The following is an 18,290-nucleotide window of genomic DNA, read 5'->3' as shown; positions in this document are numbered from 1 at the left end:
TCCTAGGTGCCGTGTGGGCACAGGAGATATAAAAATGAACAAAAGTCGGTTCCCTGCATGTGGTTGTTTATAGCTGCTTTATTCATAATTGGAACTAATTATCGCACTCGAGTGAAGAGATAATTAAATGAGTAATTTCAGCGAAAGGTGTTTCCAGACAAAAGGAAGCAGACATCCAAAGTTATGGGGACATGAAACTGCTATGTGTGTGGGAGAGTGAAAAGCAGGGAGGTGAAAATCATTACTATTTTTTTTAATTAACACCTTACTGACTTAGAGCAGTTTTAGTTTCACAGCAGAATTGAGAGGAAGCTACAGGGATTTCTGTATGCCCATCCCCACATATGCATAGCTTCCCCCATTATTGACTTCCCCCACCAGAGTGGTACATTTGTTACAATTGATGAACCCAATTTAACACATTGTAAGTATCGGAAGTCCTGCCATTTGGCCTGTGCCCCCCTTTCTCTGCTCATATCTAGTATCTACCTGTTCTAAACAGTATTTTCACTACCCTAAATCCTTTGTGTTCCACCTGTACATTCCTCTCTCCCCTGCCAACCCTAGTAACCACTGATCTTCTTACTGTCTGCATAGTTTTACGTTTTCTAGAGTGTCATATGGTTGAAATAATACAGTGTGTAGGCTTTCTAGATTGGCTTCTTCCCCTTAATAGTATACATTTAATGCTGTTCCATGTCTTTTAATGGCTTGATAGTCCATTTCTTCTAGTGCTAAATAATTTTCCAGTATCTGAAGATATTACACCTTATTTATCAGTTGATCTGTTGAAAGAGCCTTGGTTCCTCCAAGTTTGGGTAATTATGAATAGAGCTGCTATAAACATCCATGCATAGGTTTTTGTGTGGACATAAGCTCTTGACTTCTTTGGATAAGTACCAAGGATTGCACTTGCTAGATCACATGGTAGGAGTATGTTTAGTTTTGTAAGAAACTGCCAAATTGTCTTCCAAAGTGACTATACCATTTTGCATTCCCACCAACAATGAATGAACGTTCCTGTTACTCCACATACTCACCAGCATTTGATGTTATCAGTGTTCTGAATTTTGGCCATTCTGATAGGTGTGTAGTGGTATCTGATTCTTGCTTTTATTTGCATTTCCCTGGTGACATATGATGTGGAGCATCTTTTCATATTCTCATTTGACATCTGTGTATCTCTTTTGGTGAGGGCAATTATTAAATTTTGCTGTTAGTGTATAGTGCAAAATAGGGGTTGTCCAAAGCTGGCTAGAGAGGTAAGTTGTGAGTATTTTGAATTTAAAATTCATTTTCTAGTCAGCATTTTTCAATTTTTTTTAACTTTCAACTCTCAATCACATCAACATCTTGAGACTATGCTTAGAATTCTTAAAAAATCACTTTACTGTATTTGCATAGAAAAGGTGCTATGTAAGAAGTAGGGTACTGTTTTCACATTTTTTTTTGGCCCAATTATCACCAAGTAATTGGTTCTTCAAGTAACTTTAGGCTGTCCTTTATTATTGACTAATAACAAGAGTCAGTAATAGGTGCTTAGAATGCTTGTACTTTTACACTTAAGGATTATCAGATTCATTTTAAAATTAGTTTTACTGCAGTATGATTGACATGTAATAAAGTGCATCCATTTTAAATGTAAAGTTCTAAGAAGTTTGGCAACTAATACACACATGTATAGTCATGCTTCATCACTTCAGAAAATTCTCTGTGTATTCCTGCAGTCAGCCCCCTCACCCCAGGCTCTAGGCAACCACTAATCTGATTTCTATCACTGTAGATTAGTTTTACCTAATACAGAATGTCATAGAAATGGGATCATATAGGGTGTATTTAGGCTTCTTTCACTCATCTGTGCTTTTCTTTTTTATTACTGAGTAGTATTTCATTGTGTACCTATATCACAGTGTGATTATCCATTCACCTTTTAATGGTTGAATAGGGTTGTTTCCAGGTTTTGATTATTAAAAATAAAAATTCTGTGAGTATTCATATGCAGCTCTTTGAATAAACGTGTTTTAATTTGTCTTGGTTAAATACCTAATAATTGGGAGTGGGTTTGCTGGGTTTTATGGGTAAGAGTATATTCAGCTTTAAACCAAACTGCCAAAGTGTTTCCCAAAGGATGTGTACCATTTTACACTTCTACCAGCCATGTATGACAGTTCTAGTTATCACACATCCTTGTCAGCTTTTGATACTGTCATCCCTTTTTATTTTAGCCATTGTAGGGGTTGTGGAGTGGTACTGTGCTTTTTATTTGTATTCCCCTGATAACTAGTGATGACGAGCATACTTTCGTGTTTATTGGCCATTCATATATATTCTGAAGCATTTGTTTAAGTCATTTTCCCATTTTTATTGGGTTGTTTGTTTTCTTAAGATCAGATTGTAAGAGTTTTTTGTATATTCTGGGCACAAGTTCTTTTTCATGTCTATATGTTGCAGGTATTTTCTTCTGGTTTGGCTTGCCTTTCCTTTTTGTGGGGATAGGATTTGTGTTTTGAAGAGTAGAAGTCTTCAACTTTTATGAAGAACAGTTTGTCAGGTTTTTTTTTCTTTCTTTCTTTTATGGTTGCTGTTATTTGTGGAATGCCTAAGAAATCTTAACTACCCCAAAGTAAAGATTTTCTTCTGTATTTTTTAATAGTAATGTTACAGATTAGCTTTTATGCTTACTTCTGTGATCTATTTCAAATTAATTTATTTTGCATATGTTTTGGGTTAAGCATTAAAGGTTGTTTTTATCTCTATTTCATATAGACATACGGTTGTCCCAATACTTATTGAAAGCATTATTTTTTCACCATTCTGTACAATAATGTATTTCTACATTATCAAAAATCAGTTGAACATTTATGTGGGTCCAGTATTGATCTCTATTTGGTTCCATTAGCCTGTCTTTCTCTATACAAATACTGCAGTATGTTGATAAATGTAGCTTTGTAATAAACCCTGAAGTAAAGTATGAGTCTTCTAATTTTGCTTGTTCTTTTTCAGAAAGATTTTGACTATTCTAGAATAGAACTTTAATAACATAAATTTCCCCAGAAAAGTACCTCAGAATATAATTTCCATGTAAATTTTAGAACTTGCTTGGCAATTTTATAGAAAATATCTGTTGGGCTTTTGATTTGGATTACATTAAAATTATCCATTTCAATTTAGAGACAATTATATCTTGAAAGTATTCAGACTTCTAGTCCATGAACATGGTGTATTTTCATTTAGTTTTTAATTGTGTCCCAAAATTTTTAATATATTTTGATTTCATTGTCTTTCAACTAAAATGTTTTCTATATTCCCTTATAATTTCATCTTTAAACTCAGAGGTTATTTATTTTCCAAACATGTAGGGATTTTTTAGATATCTTATTGTTAAGGACGATGTTTGTGTCCCTCCAAAATTCATATGTTGAAGCCCTAACCTCTAATGTGACTGTATTTGGAAATAAGGCCTTTATTGAAGTAACTGAGGTTAAATGAAGTTATAATGATGGGGCCACGATCCTATAGAATTAGTGTCCTTCTAGGAAGAGACTCAGAGGGTTCACTCTCTCCGTGCATACACGAGGAAGTCCTGGGACCAGAGAGCAAGATGATGGCCCCCTACAAGTTAAGAGAAGAGGCCTTAGAGTGAAATCTATCTTGGTACCTTGATCTTGGACTTCCTAAGCCACTAGAACAGAATTTCTGTTAAGTCACTCCATCTGTGGTATTTTGTTATGTCACCCCAAGGAGACTAATACAGTTATTGTTACTGACTTCTATTCATTTCTATCTTTTGAAATCTGTTGAGACTGACTTTATAGACCTTCGGTCAATATGTGCCCTACAAAAGAATGTTTATTTTATAGTTGCTGAGGACGTTGTTCTTGAAAGGTAAATTAGGTCAATTTGATTCTAAATGTTGTTCAAGTGTTATATTTTTACTGATTTTTCTATTTACTTATTATATCAAATTACTGAGAGAGAAGTGACTCAGAGAAGTGGGATGGTTCAATATAAGAAAATCAGTTCATGTAACACAACATATTAGTAGAATGAAGGAAAAAACCCACATGATCATCTTAACATACAGAAAAAGCATTTGAGAAAATTCAGCACAATTACATTTTAAAACCATTCAACAAACTAGGAGTACAAGGAAACTGCGTCAACATTGATAAAGGTCATATATGTGTCAATCCATATGTGGATACAGCATACTCAATGATATAAGAGTGGAAGCTTTTCTTCTAAGATCAGGAACAAGACAAGTCTTGCTTTTCCCAGTTCTATTCAACATGGTGTTGGAAATTCTTTCCAGAACAGTTAGGCAAGAAAAGTCAAAGACATATAAATTGGAAAGGAAGAAGAAAAATTGCTTCTGTTTACAAATGATGTGACCTTTTTTTAAAAAAACACTTTTTATTGAGTTATAATCATTTTACAATGTTATGTCAAATTCCAGTGTAGAGCACAATACATATATTCATTATCACATTTTTTTCTCTGTGAGCTACCATAAGATCTTGTATATATTTCCCTGTGCTATACAGTATAATCTTGTTTATCTATTCTACATTTTGAAATCCCAGTCTGTCCCTTCCCATCTCCCTGCCCCCTTGGCAACCACAAGTTTGTATTCTATGTCTATGAGTCTGTTTCTGTTTTGTATTTATGTTTTTGTTTTTGTTTTTTTTTTAGATTCCACATATGAATGATCTCATATGGTATTTTTCTTTCTCTTTCTGGCTTACTTCACTTAGAATGACATTCTCTAGGAGCATCCATGTTGCTGCAAATGGTGTTATGTTTTCGGTTTTTACGGCTGAATAGTATTCCATTGTATAAATATACCACCTCTTCTTTATCTAGTCATCTGTTGATGGACATTTAGGCTGTTTCCATGTCTTGACTATTGTAAATAGTGCTGCTATGAACATTGGGGTGCACGTGTCATCCTGAAGTAGGGTTCCTTCTGGATATATGCCCAGGAGCAGGATTCCTGGGTCATACGATAAGTCTATTCCTTGTCTTTTAAGGAATCGCCATACTGTTTTCCACAGTGGCTGGACCAAACTGCATTCCCACCAACAGTGTAGGAGGGTTCCCTTTTCTTCACAGCCTCTCCAGCATTTGTCGTTTGTGGATTTTTGAATGATGGCCATTCTAACTGGTGTGAGGTGATACCTCATTGTAGTTTTGATTTGCATTTCTCTAATAATTAGTGATATTGAACATTTTATCATGTGCCTATTGATCATTTGTATTTCTTCCTTGGAGAATTGCTTGTTTAGGTCTTTTGCCCATTTTTTGGATTGAGTTGTTTGTTTTTTTCTTATTAAGTCGTATGAGCTGCTTATATATTCTGGAGATCAAGCCTTTGTCGGTTTCGAAATGATATGACCTTGTATGTAAAAAACTCTAAAGATTCCACACAAAAAAACTTAAAACTAATAACAAACTTAGCAGAGTTGCAAGATACACATAAAGTCAGTTGAATTTCTATACGTGAACAGTTTAAAAAGGGTATTAAGTAAACACTTCCATTTATAATACCATCAACAATAATCCAAATGTCTATTGACAGATGACTGGATAAAGAAGATGTGATATATATATACACATGTATATACACACATACGCATACATACATACAATGGAATACTACTCAGCTGTAAAAAAAAAGAATAAAATAATGCCATTTACAGCAACATGGATGGACTTGGAGATTGTCATTCTAAGTGAAGTAAGCCAGAGAGAGAAAGATAAGTACCATACGATATTGCTTACATGTGGAATCTCCAAAAAAAAAAAAAAAAGGACACTTCAGCAAATGGTGTTGGGAAAACTGGACAGCAGCATGTAAAACAATGAAGCTAGAACACACCCTTACACCATATACAAAAATCAACTCAAAATGGATTAAAGACTTAAACATAAGACAAGATACAATCAACCTCCTAGAGGAAAACATAGGCAAAACATTATCTGACATACATTTCAAAAATTTTCTCCTAGAAGAAATAAAAGCAAGAATAAACAAATGGGACCTAATGAAACTTAGAAGCTTCTGCAGAGCAAAGGAAACCAGAAATAAAACAAGAAGAAAACCTACGGAATGGGAGAAAATTTTTGCAAGTGAAACCGACAAAGGCTTGATCTCCAAAATATATAAGCAGCTCATACGACTCAATAAGAAAAAAATAAACAGCCCAATCCAAAAATGGGCAGAAAACCTAAACAAGCAACTCTCCAAGGAAGACATACAAATGATCAAAAAGCACATGAAAAAATGTTCAATATCACTAATTATCAGAGAAATGCAAATCAAAACTACAATGAGGTATCACCTCACACCAGTCAGAATGGCCGTCATTCAAAAATCCACAAATGACAAATGCTGGAGAGGCTGTGGAGAAAGGGGAACCCTCCTACACTGCTGGTGGGAATGCAGTTTGGTGCAGCCACTATGGAAAACAGTGTGGAGATTCCTCAAAAGACTAGGAATAGACTTATCATATGACCCAGGAATCCTACTTCTGGGCTTGTATCCTGAAGGAAATCTACTTCAGGATGACACGTGCACCCCAATGTTCATAGCAGCAGTATTTACAATAGCCAAAACATGGAAACAACCTAAATGTCCATCAACAGGTGACTGGATAAAGAAGAAGTGGTATATTTATACAATGGAATACTACTCAGCCATAAAAACCGACAACATAACACCATTTGCAGCAACATGGATGCTCCTAGAGAATGTCATTCTAAGTGAAGTAAGCCAGAAAGAGAAAGAAAAATACCATATGAGATCATTCATATGTGGAATCTAAAACACAAAAACAAACAAACAAACAAAAACAAAGCATAAATACAGGACAGAAATAGACTCATGGACAGAGAATACAGACTTGTGGTTACCGGGGGTGGGGGGGTAGAGGGTGGGAAGGGATAGACTGGGATTTCAAAATTGTAGAATAGATAAACAAGATTACACTGTATAGCACAGGGAAATATACACAAAATGTTATGATAAATCACAGAGAAAAAAATGTGACAATGAGTGTGTATATGTCCATGAATGACTGAAAAATTGTGCTGAACACTGGAATTTGACACAACACTGTAAAATGATTATGAATCAATAAAAAATGTAAAAAAAAAAAAAAAGGACCCAAATGAGCTTATCTACAAAACAGAAACAGACTCACAGACATAGAAAACAAACTTATGGTTACCAGAGGGAGAAGAGGGTGGGAAGGGGTAAATCGGGAGTTGAAAATTTGCACCTCTTGGGGAGTGATGGAAATGTTAGCTATCTTGATGTGGTGATTTCATGGATGTATACATCTGTCAAAATTCATCAAATTGTACATTTGAAATATGTATAGTTTAATGTACAGGAATTATCCCATAATAAAGGTGTTAAAAAGTAATAATCCAGTATTTATAAATAAATGTAACCAGAGAGGCAATAACTTGTACATTGAAAACTACAAAACTTGGCTGAAAAAAATTAAAGACATGAATAAGTGGAAATACATTCCACATTCATGGCTTAGAAAACTTAATATTGTTAAGGTGACAGTACTATCCGAAGTGATCTGCAGACTCAATGCTATCTCTCTGAAAATCTCATTAATCTTTTTTACAGTAATAGAAAATCCCATCCTAAAACTCTTATGAAATCTCAAAGGACCCCCAATAGCCAGAGCAACATTGAAAAGAAAGAACAAAGTTGGGGGACTCACAACTTCCTGATTTCAAAACTTACTACAAAACTACAGTATTCCAGTGTGGTACTGACATAAGGACAGATACAGAGAGCAATGGTATAGAATAGAGGCCCAGAAATAAGCCCTCTTATACATGGTCAAATGATTATTGAAAGGGCACCAAGACCATTTGGTGGGGGGAAGGAGAGTCTTTTCAACAAGTGATGTTGACAACTGGATATCCAAATGCAAAAGAATGAAGTTGGATCCTTGCCCTACATCATATACAAAAACTAACTTAAAAATACATCAAATACCTAAATATAAGAGCTAAGATTCTTAGAAGAGCTAAAGCTCTTAGAAGAAAAGTTAGGGGAAAATTCTTCATGACATTGGATTTGGTGATCATTTTTTCAATGTGACATCAAATGCACAGGCACAAAAGAAGAAAATTAAACAAACTGGGTTTTATCAAAATTAATAAATTTATGAATCAAAAGACGCTATAAAGAAAGTTAAAGATAACCCACAGAATGGGAAAAGATATTTGAAATCATATATCTGATAATGGATTAATTAATACCCAGAATATATAAAGATCTCTTATAACTCAGCAACAACCCCTGCCCCCGCCACCAAAAAAATAGCAACAACAACAACAATTCAAAAATAAGCAAAGGGCCTGAAGAGAATTTCTGCAAAGAGGATATGTAAATGGTCAATAGGCTTGTGAAAAGATATTCAACGTCACTAGCCTTAGGGAAATCCAAATCAAAACCACAATGAGATACCACTTCACATTCATTAGAATGTCTATTAGCCAACCCCACCACCACCACTGTAAATGAAAACAACAGATATTGGTGAGGATGTGGAGAAATTGGAACATTGTGCATTGCTGTCTGGAATGTAAAGTGATGCAGCTGCTATAGAAAACAGTTGAGCAGTTCCTCAAAACAGATTTTCCATGTGATCCAGCAATTCAGTTCCCAGATATATATCCAAAAGAACTGAAAACAACACCTCAGACACTTGTACAGCAGTTTCATATCAGCATTCACAACAGTGAAAATGTTGAAACAACCAAATGTCCATTGATGGTTGACTAAACAAAATGTGATATATACATACAGTGGAATATTATTCAACCTTTAAAAGGAAGGAAATTGTGAGATGTCTTACAGCATGAATGAACCTGGAAGACATTATGCTAAGTGAAATAAGCAAGACACAAAAAACAAATACTGTATGATTCCACTTATATGAGGTATATAGAATGGAGAAACTCACAGAGACAAAGTATAACAGAGGTAAGTCACCAGGAGCTAGGGGGAGGGAGAAGTAAGGAGTTACTGTTTAATGGATACAGAACTTCTGTCTGATGTGATGAAAAAGTTCTGGATATGGATAGTGGTGGTAGTTGCACTTCACTGTGAATGTACTTAATGCCACTGAATTATACACTTTAAAATGGTTAAAAGAGAGGAGGGTATAGCTCAATGGTAGAGTGCATGCTTAGCATGCACGAGGTCCTGAGTTCAATACCCAGTACCTCCATTAAAAATAAATAAATAGACCTAATTACTGCCCCCAACAAAAAAAATTTTTAAGATGTAAAAAATTTAAATGGTTAAGATGTTAAATGTTATGTTGCATATATTTTACCTCTAAACAGTGAGTTGTTTGTCCAGTAGTTTGATTTTATGTTACATATATTTTACCACAAAATGATTAAATGAGTAGTGGGTTGTGTGACCAATAGAGTTTGATTGATGTCTAGAGAAAATTAGTGAGATTATCTTTGGGTAGAAAAGCCCTTCAGGGCAATAGGGGGAAAGTAGAGTGTTTATCAGTCTGGTGTTTATAATGCAACAAGTGACCATCATCATTGGTGTTAATGGACTATTTTGTTTCATTTTAATTATGTCCAGAATTACTCTTATTTCCAGAACAGCACATAGTGAAACTGTGAAACTGGTCTTTGACTTAATAAACTTTAGATTTTATAGACAAGAATCTGAATAAAATGAAGGATTTTTCCTTCTCTGTCCTGATAATAAGCAACAGGGACTCTGACTAAGGTGACTGAACTCTGGAATGACCAATCCTTCCTCTAGAATATATAACCCTTGAAAACTATTCTGCAGCATTATCCCAGCATTGCTCATTCATGCCAGCCCAAAGACAGGTTGACTTGGCAGACTTCTTTTTCTAAAGCAGTTGTCCATATTTTCTACAAAGATACAGTATAGCAAAATGGTTTAAAACTCACATTTGCAATCAAACATCCTAACTTAGTGTGTTGGTTTTGCAAAGAGCTAACTGGGTGACCTTATATAAAGTTACTTAATCTCTTCATGCCTCACACTTTAATTTCAGCTGTAAAATGTGAGTGCATGTGTTTGTTGAGGATTAAATGAGATAATGTATATACAGTGCATAGCATGGTATCTGGTACATACTAGATGCTCAGTAAATATTAATTGTTGCTGCTGCTATTGCTGCTCTTATTCATAAACAAGCTCCAGATGCAGACCTGAAGACAGGAGGAGTCCATGGGAAGGCATTTCTTGTTTCCTTTTCCAAGGTTCTTATACTAGGCACACTTTTCTTTCTCTCCAGTCCTATGGTGGTGTCATTCTTATGACATCTTTACTTTTTCTGCATTTAGACTTCTCTTTTAAATTAGAAACCAAGAAACTCATTTTAATCTTGTCACATTTAAAAAATTTTTGGCACATTTTAACCAGTATTCACTATGTAGTGCATTTATTCACTCCCTTTTTTAAGAAGTCTGTTGAGTCCCAGTCTTTTTCTTTCTCCCTCTCCCTTCAACCCCTTTTGGATAGTAGATGCCAAGAACTGAATCCATTATACCATTTGACTCCATAGTACATTGTCATCATCAGTACATGCAAGATCCCTCTTTGGTTTTATTTTACGCTTCATCCCTAAACCTCATCCTTCCCCCACAGTGTAGATAACCTCTCTAATGTGTCTTTACATGTCCTTAGATATGCTTGCATTTTTGTAAATAGATAATACTGTTGTGTGTGTATATGTTTTTAATTCATAAGAAGGTTTTGTACCATTAGTAACAGCGTTACATTTTAAAACTCTGTTACTTTATGTATGATTATTCAGTGCTTCTAACTTCTGCCTCTTAGTTACCTTTTTCCACAGGATGAACACCTAAATTACCATAAGTTCCTCACTACCACAGAACATTACCGCAATTAACATATTGTTACATTACCCTTAATAGATAGGGTGACCACATTGGTCGAATCTGAGATGCTTTTGAAATTGAAGGGGAGTATTTTAATTACACTGGGATAACAGGTGTATATCAAGATTCCCAGACAAACCAGGATATGTGGTCCACGGTATTTATGGAAGATTTTCCTAGGACCTAGCCAATAATCAGCAGTTACATACTGGGATAGCCCTTCCCCTCCTGTTTATTCCCAGCTGACATCTGTTACAATTGGTTGGTGCATGTGCTGGACTGATTACTGCATGTTTTAATACCACCATTGCTAGAAACCACTCATGAGGGCGGTATCTGGCTCACAGGTAACAGACATCCTGAATGTCAGTAAGTCTGAGTTTCAAACCAGTCTTGTTCTATTAATAGATGAAAAGACTTTTTAATCTCTTTGTTTTCCTATATTTCAGGGCTTTTCACATTTGTACTTTGTATGTGTTTCATCCTTTCTCCATCAGACTAATTTGAGGCTGCAGCAGGCACTACTAGTTTATGGACAATGACTCTTAGTGCAAGCTACTCAATATGGCAACCGCTATAGTTTATAAAGGACTTTTTTTTTCTAGATTGTATGTTATTGGAGCCTAATAACTACTTTTTGAAGTAGAGAGGACAGAATTTGTCGTCCTTATGTTACAGAAGAGGAATCCAAGGATCAGAGTTACACTAACTTGTTTAAGTCCACAAATCTAAGTTATGGAGTTGAATTTGTGACAGTCTTCTGTTATTTGCTTCTGCAGAATCTGAAAGGGACAGGGAAAAGGATACTTCTCTGTTGTTAAAGCAGGGGACTGTCCAGTTTAGCTTTATGTCTTCCTCAGAATATGACGCAGTGCCTGACACATAGTAAATGATCTATAGGTTTTAATGAACCAATGAACTGAGGATTATGTAGGTATCTCTGGGGCCCAGGTTTGAATTAGTAATCTTGCTACTCAGTGCTTCAGTGACTCCCGGTTATTGCAGCAAGGCTTTGAATTATAGGTAAATTCAATTTGTAAATGTTGTGGCTGAAGAAAGAGACTTTGTGTCAGTCCAGAAGTTCTCATGTAAAGTGGTATGGTCCATTTACAATTCAAGTAGCAATAAGCATGGTTATAAACATGCCTATATAATGTGATTGTGGTGGTGGGGTGGGCAGGGAAAGGAGTAGACTATACTTGTGTATAGAAAAAATTTTTAAGTTTTTTTCTACTCTCCATTTTTAGCCACTGTTCTACAGCTTTAAATAACCAGTAGCAGAGTCCCCTCTCTTTCTGATTACTATATTGCATTCCACTGCTTAACACATACTTCCTGTTCCCAAGATCCCCAGAGGCAGCTAACGTTTGGTGAGGATGTTGGATTTCACTGAAAGATTTTCTCCAGATATTTTTTTCTAGTACTGAGAGAGGCTGGTTGGCCTCAACCCCCTTGCTCAAAACTGTCGGGGTCTTGAAGTTATTTCAGGCCCCACCTATCTTATCTTACCTATCTTATCGCGATCAACTACCTCCCATCCCCTTTCCAATACCTCCCACCCACTGTGATAAAAAGTAGGAGTTTTCTGAGAGAAGCCATTTAGTAACTTATATTTTTATACCCTACCCTTTAAGGAAGTTGAAATAGACATCTGCCTGTAGTAGCTCTTACTGTCCTGTGTCTTAAATCCTTTGCATTCTCTAGCTGCAGACACTTTGTACAGGAGGTATGTTATTTAAATTAGATGTTTCCTGCTGCTGCTTTCTTTGGCCATATGTTTTCCTAAAGCACAGATTGATTTACTAGTGCTGATGTTGATATTGTGAGCTTCACTTATAAGCTTTCGTCCCACCAATGTGGGCTTTTTAGAAAGCCCACATATATATCCCTTTAAGTACTGGTTTTCTATTAAAACCAGTAATAGGCTAGTGATTATGGCGGTTCCTTCCAGTTGTGCCACCAGATTTTCCTTTTCCGTTATTTCCAAACTATCTCCTTTCTTTGCACTGTGGCTTTGAATTCTACAGTGCCTGACATAAAGAAGGCCCTAGGGAAGTTACTTTTCTCCCCCTTTTCTTTTTAATGCATAGATAAAATCCCTTTATAACGATCATTTTGTAAATGAAATCCTTCCACAACTTAGTGGTTGGTCCATGGAAATAGTACTTTGGTAGTCAGTTTTCTTTTTTTTTTTTTTTTTTAGTTCAGCTTTATTCTATTGTGGTGAGAACACTTAAACGAGATCTACTCTCAACGGATACTTACGTGTCCAATAACACCATTATAGTCTATAGGCACAATGTCGGACATCAGATTTTCAGAACTTCCATGTTGCATAACTGAAGTTTCATACCTGTTTTAAAATGGTCACTCATAGAAGTGAAGAATAGGATGGTGGTTGCTAGGGGCTAGGGAAATGGGTCCTTGCTAATCAGTGGGTAGTCAGTTTTCTATAGTGAATAAACTTGGCAGCCTGTGTACCCAAGTATGTGATTGTTTGCACTTGAGGTAGAAAAGGAAAGGAGAGTGAATTTGGTGATTTAGTCCTGTCATGAAGCACCAGTTACCTTTATGGTTCCCATGTTTTCCGCCAGCACCTACAGTACTACCCTCTCAGTTCAAACTAGGAAAAAATAAATAAATGAACTCCCAGACGATTTCTTCCAAAGCACCACCATACACAAACTCTCCTCAAGGTTGGGAGAAGTACAGAGGGGGAGGTTTAGTTGGGAATCTGTCTGCCACTAAATTAGGAACAGTTTATTTACCAATTAGTTAAAAGCATAGCTTGTTCTTGTGAAAACAGCTAAACAGGAGAGTCAAGATTTGGGTCTTCCCAGTGCCACCAACAGAATCAAAATCAAAGGTGAGCAGAAGCACATCTTACAAGAATCACCATTATCTTTTTGCTGAGCTCAGCACAGGTCTTTCTTTATATTCAACAAACCATGTTGATCACTGTGTTTATTTATTATTTTATTTTCAGTCCTACCTGGTCTGAGTGGGCAACTCTGGGTACTCCTGTCCTCTGTTGTTGATACTAATCACTGACCTTGCCGTGACTACCCACCGGCTACGTCACAGTCTTGACTCACCAGCCTCCCTTCCCCACAAGGCCTTTCCTTTCTCTTTTTTCTAATCTTCTCTAGTCCCTTACTTTCATCTTCACCTCTGTCTCCTTCACAACTCCTCCATGATTTTCTTAGGGCTGGGCTTCAACATCGTCGGTGGGACGGATCAGCAGTATGTCTCCAAGGACAGTGGCATCTTCGTCAGCCGCATCAAAGAAAATGGTGCTGCAGCCCTGGATGGGCGGCTCCAGGAGGGTGATAAGATCCTCTCGGTGAGAACTGGCTTCGGCCTCCTTCACTGTCCCTTGGTCCCTAGACCCTAGTTCCTATCCCAGCCCCTTCCTTGGGAAGATTCCTGCCTGCCTTTTTAGATCTGGAAATACCCAGATTGTAGCGTTCAGTGGGAGGGACCTTGATCAGTCATCTTTTCCAGCCCTACCATATAGAGCATGGAGGATGTTACTTCACTTGATAGACAGGGCAAATTAAGTCTAGAATGTGAAGGTATTTACCTAACTTCAAACAACATGAAACAGGGAGGGTGAGGGATTGATATGAGGGGAAGAGACTTAAAACCCACACTTATAGTTATTCTTTTATTGTACTTTATCACTTCCCTTTCGTTGATTAAACCACTGAAGTGTGTCTTCCTTCCCTCCAAAAGAGATGAAAGAGGAAGGTAGGAATTAAGTGTCCTTTTAGATTCAGAGACCCTTTTCCTCATTATTAAGATGAAATTTGGAATGCCGTCTGATTTAGTTATCTGTCCATTGTGCTCCCATTTCACTCTGCTCAAGTCTCTAATAAGATACTTACTGCTTAGTAACCCTTAGTTTTATTTTGTGGAAGTTCCTCAAAGGCAGGGACCAGATCTTTTTTTGATCTTTTACATCCTAACACAGTGCTTAACATTTATTTAACAAAGGAACAATTTAAGAATTCAGGCCAACCCAGAAAGGTTGGCTGATCTGGAATATAAATAGTAGTATCAGGGATGGTACTGCCCCATCTCAGTCCTGCTCACTGATCGTTTTGCCTCTTTACAGTCCATTAAGCTTCTCGTAGGCCCTCTTTATTCATCTGTGAGAAACAGGCAGTGATAATCTGCCTAACTTTAGAAGCAGATGATTTCCTGTTGCTCCCAGGAGAAAGACATTCTAAAAACATGAAATCAGCTTAAGTGATACATTAAAGAAAACTTGAAAATGGGTTGTTAAAATAAAAGTATAGCAGGTAGTTAAAAACTATACAGTTTAATGTTTTGACACATACCACATTCTCTCCAGAACATTGGGAACCAGGCTCCATGGTGAAGAGGGACTTGAAATAAGGGTTAAGAAGAGAGCATATTATTCAGAAATCTTTGGTTAAAGGTAAATTATTAAAAAATCAGAATGGTTAAACGTTTTTGAACACTAATATGCCAAGTGATGTGCTAAGAACTTCCAATTTATTTAACATTGCAGTAACCCTATGAGGTGAGTACAATTATTATGCCTGTTTTGCAGCTGAGGCTTGGTGAGGTCAAACAGCTTGCCCAAGGTCATACAACAAGTAAATGGCAGAGGGCTTGGTCTGCTGAATTTGGAGCATTTACTCTTAATCAGCATACCATTTGTCTCCTAAAAGGTAAATACAAAAATAGGGTTAGTTATCTTAAACAGAGAGTTGCATGGTGAGTTAATAGTAGAGTTTATATATGACTTTATACAAAAACTGAAATTAGTCTTTTCTGTTAAGGGTAGAATTAGGGAACAAAAGGACATAAACCTCAATGTGAGAGAATTTATTAGACATAAACCAAGAAAAGGAGCCTTATGTGAGCCATCACTTGATAGAGAAAAGAAACTATTGGAAGGCCACTCAAGTTTTTTTAAAAGGGTATGCCAGGAGATAAATGTCAATGAAGAGAAAGGTGGATGTCTCAGAAACTCAGTTCATCTGACTTTAAAACTTATGGTAACTGAACACTGGAATTTGACACAACACTGTAAAATGATTATGAATCAATAAAAATGTAAAAAAAAAAAACTTATGGTAAAGAGGATTTTACTTTATCAAAATACGAGAAATAAAAGAAGTATTACAAAGGTCTCTACAAGATACTAAATACTACAAATATATATGACATATTATGAAGAATGATTCAAGTCTGTGTTCTGGCCAATTAAGGAAAAGATAAGTGAAAGAAGAGACGGAGAAATGCCAGAGAAAAGGCAAAAATAGAAGTCAGATATGGAGGGAAAGAAAAGAGACAGAGAAAAGAGAAAAGGATGGAGCATATGCAAGAGGGAAAAGCCAGCGTATTCTCTGCATTCTGTCTAGGGCTATATTCTTTGCTTGCAGTTTCCCTTCCAAGAGTTTGCTGCAGAATTCAAATTCTAGATCTGATTTCTTAAGAAATATTGCCTCACCATCCTATTCTCCTCTATCCTTAAGTGAACTTGTTAGGTTTACTAATGGTTCCATCTGCTTCTGAGCTCACTTCATCTCTTTGATCTACTTAAGTGCTCATTTATTTATTGGCTTTGGAGTCTATAAAATGATGCTAAAATATTTATTAGCCTATATTCCCATTTATTCTTTACAGACTTCTCTATCCTCTTCGCATGGTCACTCTTCTATGTTGTAAAATTTGCCCCAACTCTTTCTTTTACCTGTTGCTAGATAATCAGACTAATACGCCCTTTCCTTAGTACATACCCGTTTGCGGTAACTCATAGAGGAAGCATTAAGTGATCTAGATCTCTCGTGAGTTATAATTGACTATTTAATCTTTCCATTCCTCCCTAAAGAATGCCCATGTTTTATATTAATTTCAAGTTCTAAAATTAAATAACTTCATGATAAATTGTGCAGCTTCTCCTTCCTCATCAAAAGTGAAACTTAATTTTTTGTGATCACTGTGGATGGCTTTAAACTGAGAAAAAAAAAAAGAAAGATGTTTCTTTAACTAATGAATGTAAATGATTTGTAAGACCTGTTGCAGCTGGCAATCATGAAATAAAAACAGATATTACCAACAGAAGAAAAGACCTGAAGTTGAGATGAGGGCTTAGAAATTCCTCACCCAAAGCTCACTTTTGTGTGTGTGATGGTGAGGATGGTTTTTTTCTGAGGATGGTTTAATACTTGTGTAGGTTACCAGGGAACCTGGGGAAATTTTATTTTTGTTAAAAATAAAATAAACTATCTAGGTTTCTTGTTTCCTCTGTGTGTCTGCCTAAATGAAGAGAGGTAGATAGTCAAGAATAGTCAACTCTCAGTGAACTCTGCATGTTTAATGAAGCTCGTAACTTAAAGGTGATATAGCTGATTATTACAGGGTACAGATTGATGTTCCATTTTGGCCAAACCCGTTATATAACAGAATGGCATGGACTGGACTGTTAGTCACCTACATTTCATATTCTCTTGCAACACAGTTCTTAATTTGGTGAATGAAAGAGTTGAGTAGTTATCAGCATTTATTAATTGTTTGATGGCCTGCAGAGCACTGTGCCAGGTGTTATGGAAAATTAAAAGAAAATGAAAGACTGGTCTTTGCCCTCCCCCAAATTGTAATTCAAGATCTTGGGGAAAAATGAAAACATCCAGAGTATGATCTAAGGTCAGTGCTTATTAAATTGAGCCCATTCATTCTCTGCATTGTTACATTTATGTTATTCTATAGTTAGAGCTCCAGTAACTCTAACATTATCTTAGGATCCTAACTAGATAACTATCCTAAGATAATGTTAGAGTATCCTAAGGCAGTTCAAAATTATTCATCATCAAAGAAAACTAATTTTATCTCAGTTTACTCCTTTCCTAAGGCAGGAAATAGGAAACTCATTTTAAATAAGACTGATAATAGCCATAGTTAAAGCAAAAAATTATATGTCTCCCCATCGGTTAACTAGAATACCACCATCCCAACTCTTGAGTATTCAGTCAGCAGAATTTTCTAGCGTTTTGCAAATCTTCATACCTCAGGTTTAATACAACTTACAATGCCATGAGTTAAGGAAACCGAAGTAGCAAGTGTATCAGTATTGTAAGTATTCTGTTTCTCAGTTAAATAGCTCTTGGTACTAAAAGTGAGCACCAAAGACCATTTGGCCATCACCTGGGAGCTTGTTACAAATGCAGTGTTAGGAACCTTCCCAGGACCCACTGAGATAAAAATCTGCATTGGAACAAGATCCTTGGGTAAGCCCATGAATAAAATTTGGGAAGCACTGCTGTAGGCAAATGCTTTTCAAACGTTTTGAAACATTTTGACCTGTAATAGGAAATACACTC

The 18,290-nt window shown here is 36.2% G+C and overlaps 1 protein-coding gene across 1 annotated transcript in view; it reads left to right on the top strand.

Annotated features, from left to right (window-relative positions):
• The window catches only part of SYNJ2BP (synaptojanin 2 binding protein), a 34,463-nt gene that overhangs the window by 7,277 nt on the left and 8,896 nt on the right, over positions 1-18,290 (top strand). The window contains exon 2 of the mRNA XM_006206920.4: positions 14,142-14,278. Within this exon, the coding sequence (XP_006206982.1) occupies positions 14,142-14,278 (137 nt within the window). The remainder of the gene's footprint in view (positions 1-14,141; positions 14,279-18,290) is intronic.

The sequence above is a fragment of the Vicugna pacos genome, chromosome 6, assembly GCF_048564905.1.
Source record: "Vicugna pacos chromosome 6, VicPac4, whole genome shotgun sequence".
Taxonomy (NCBI): domain Eukaryota; kingdom Metazoa; phylum Chordata; class Mammalia; order Artiodactyla; family Camelidae; genus Vicugna; species Vicugna pacos.
Note: the sequence above shows the minus strand (reverse complement) of the source record. Positions and strands in the feature narration are given on the sequence as shown.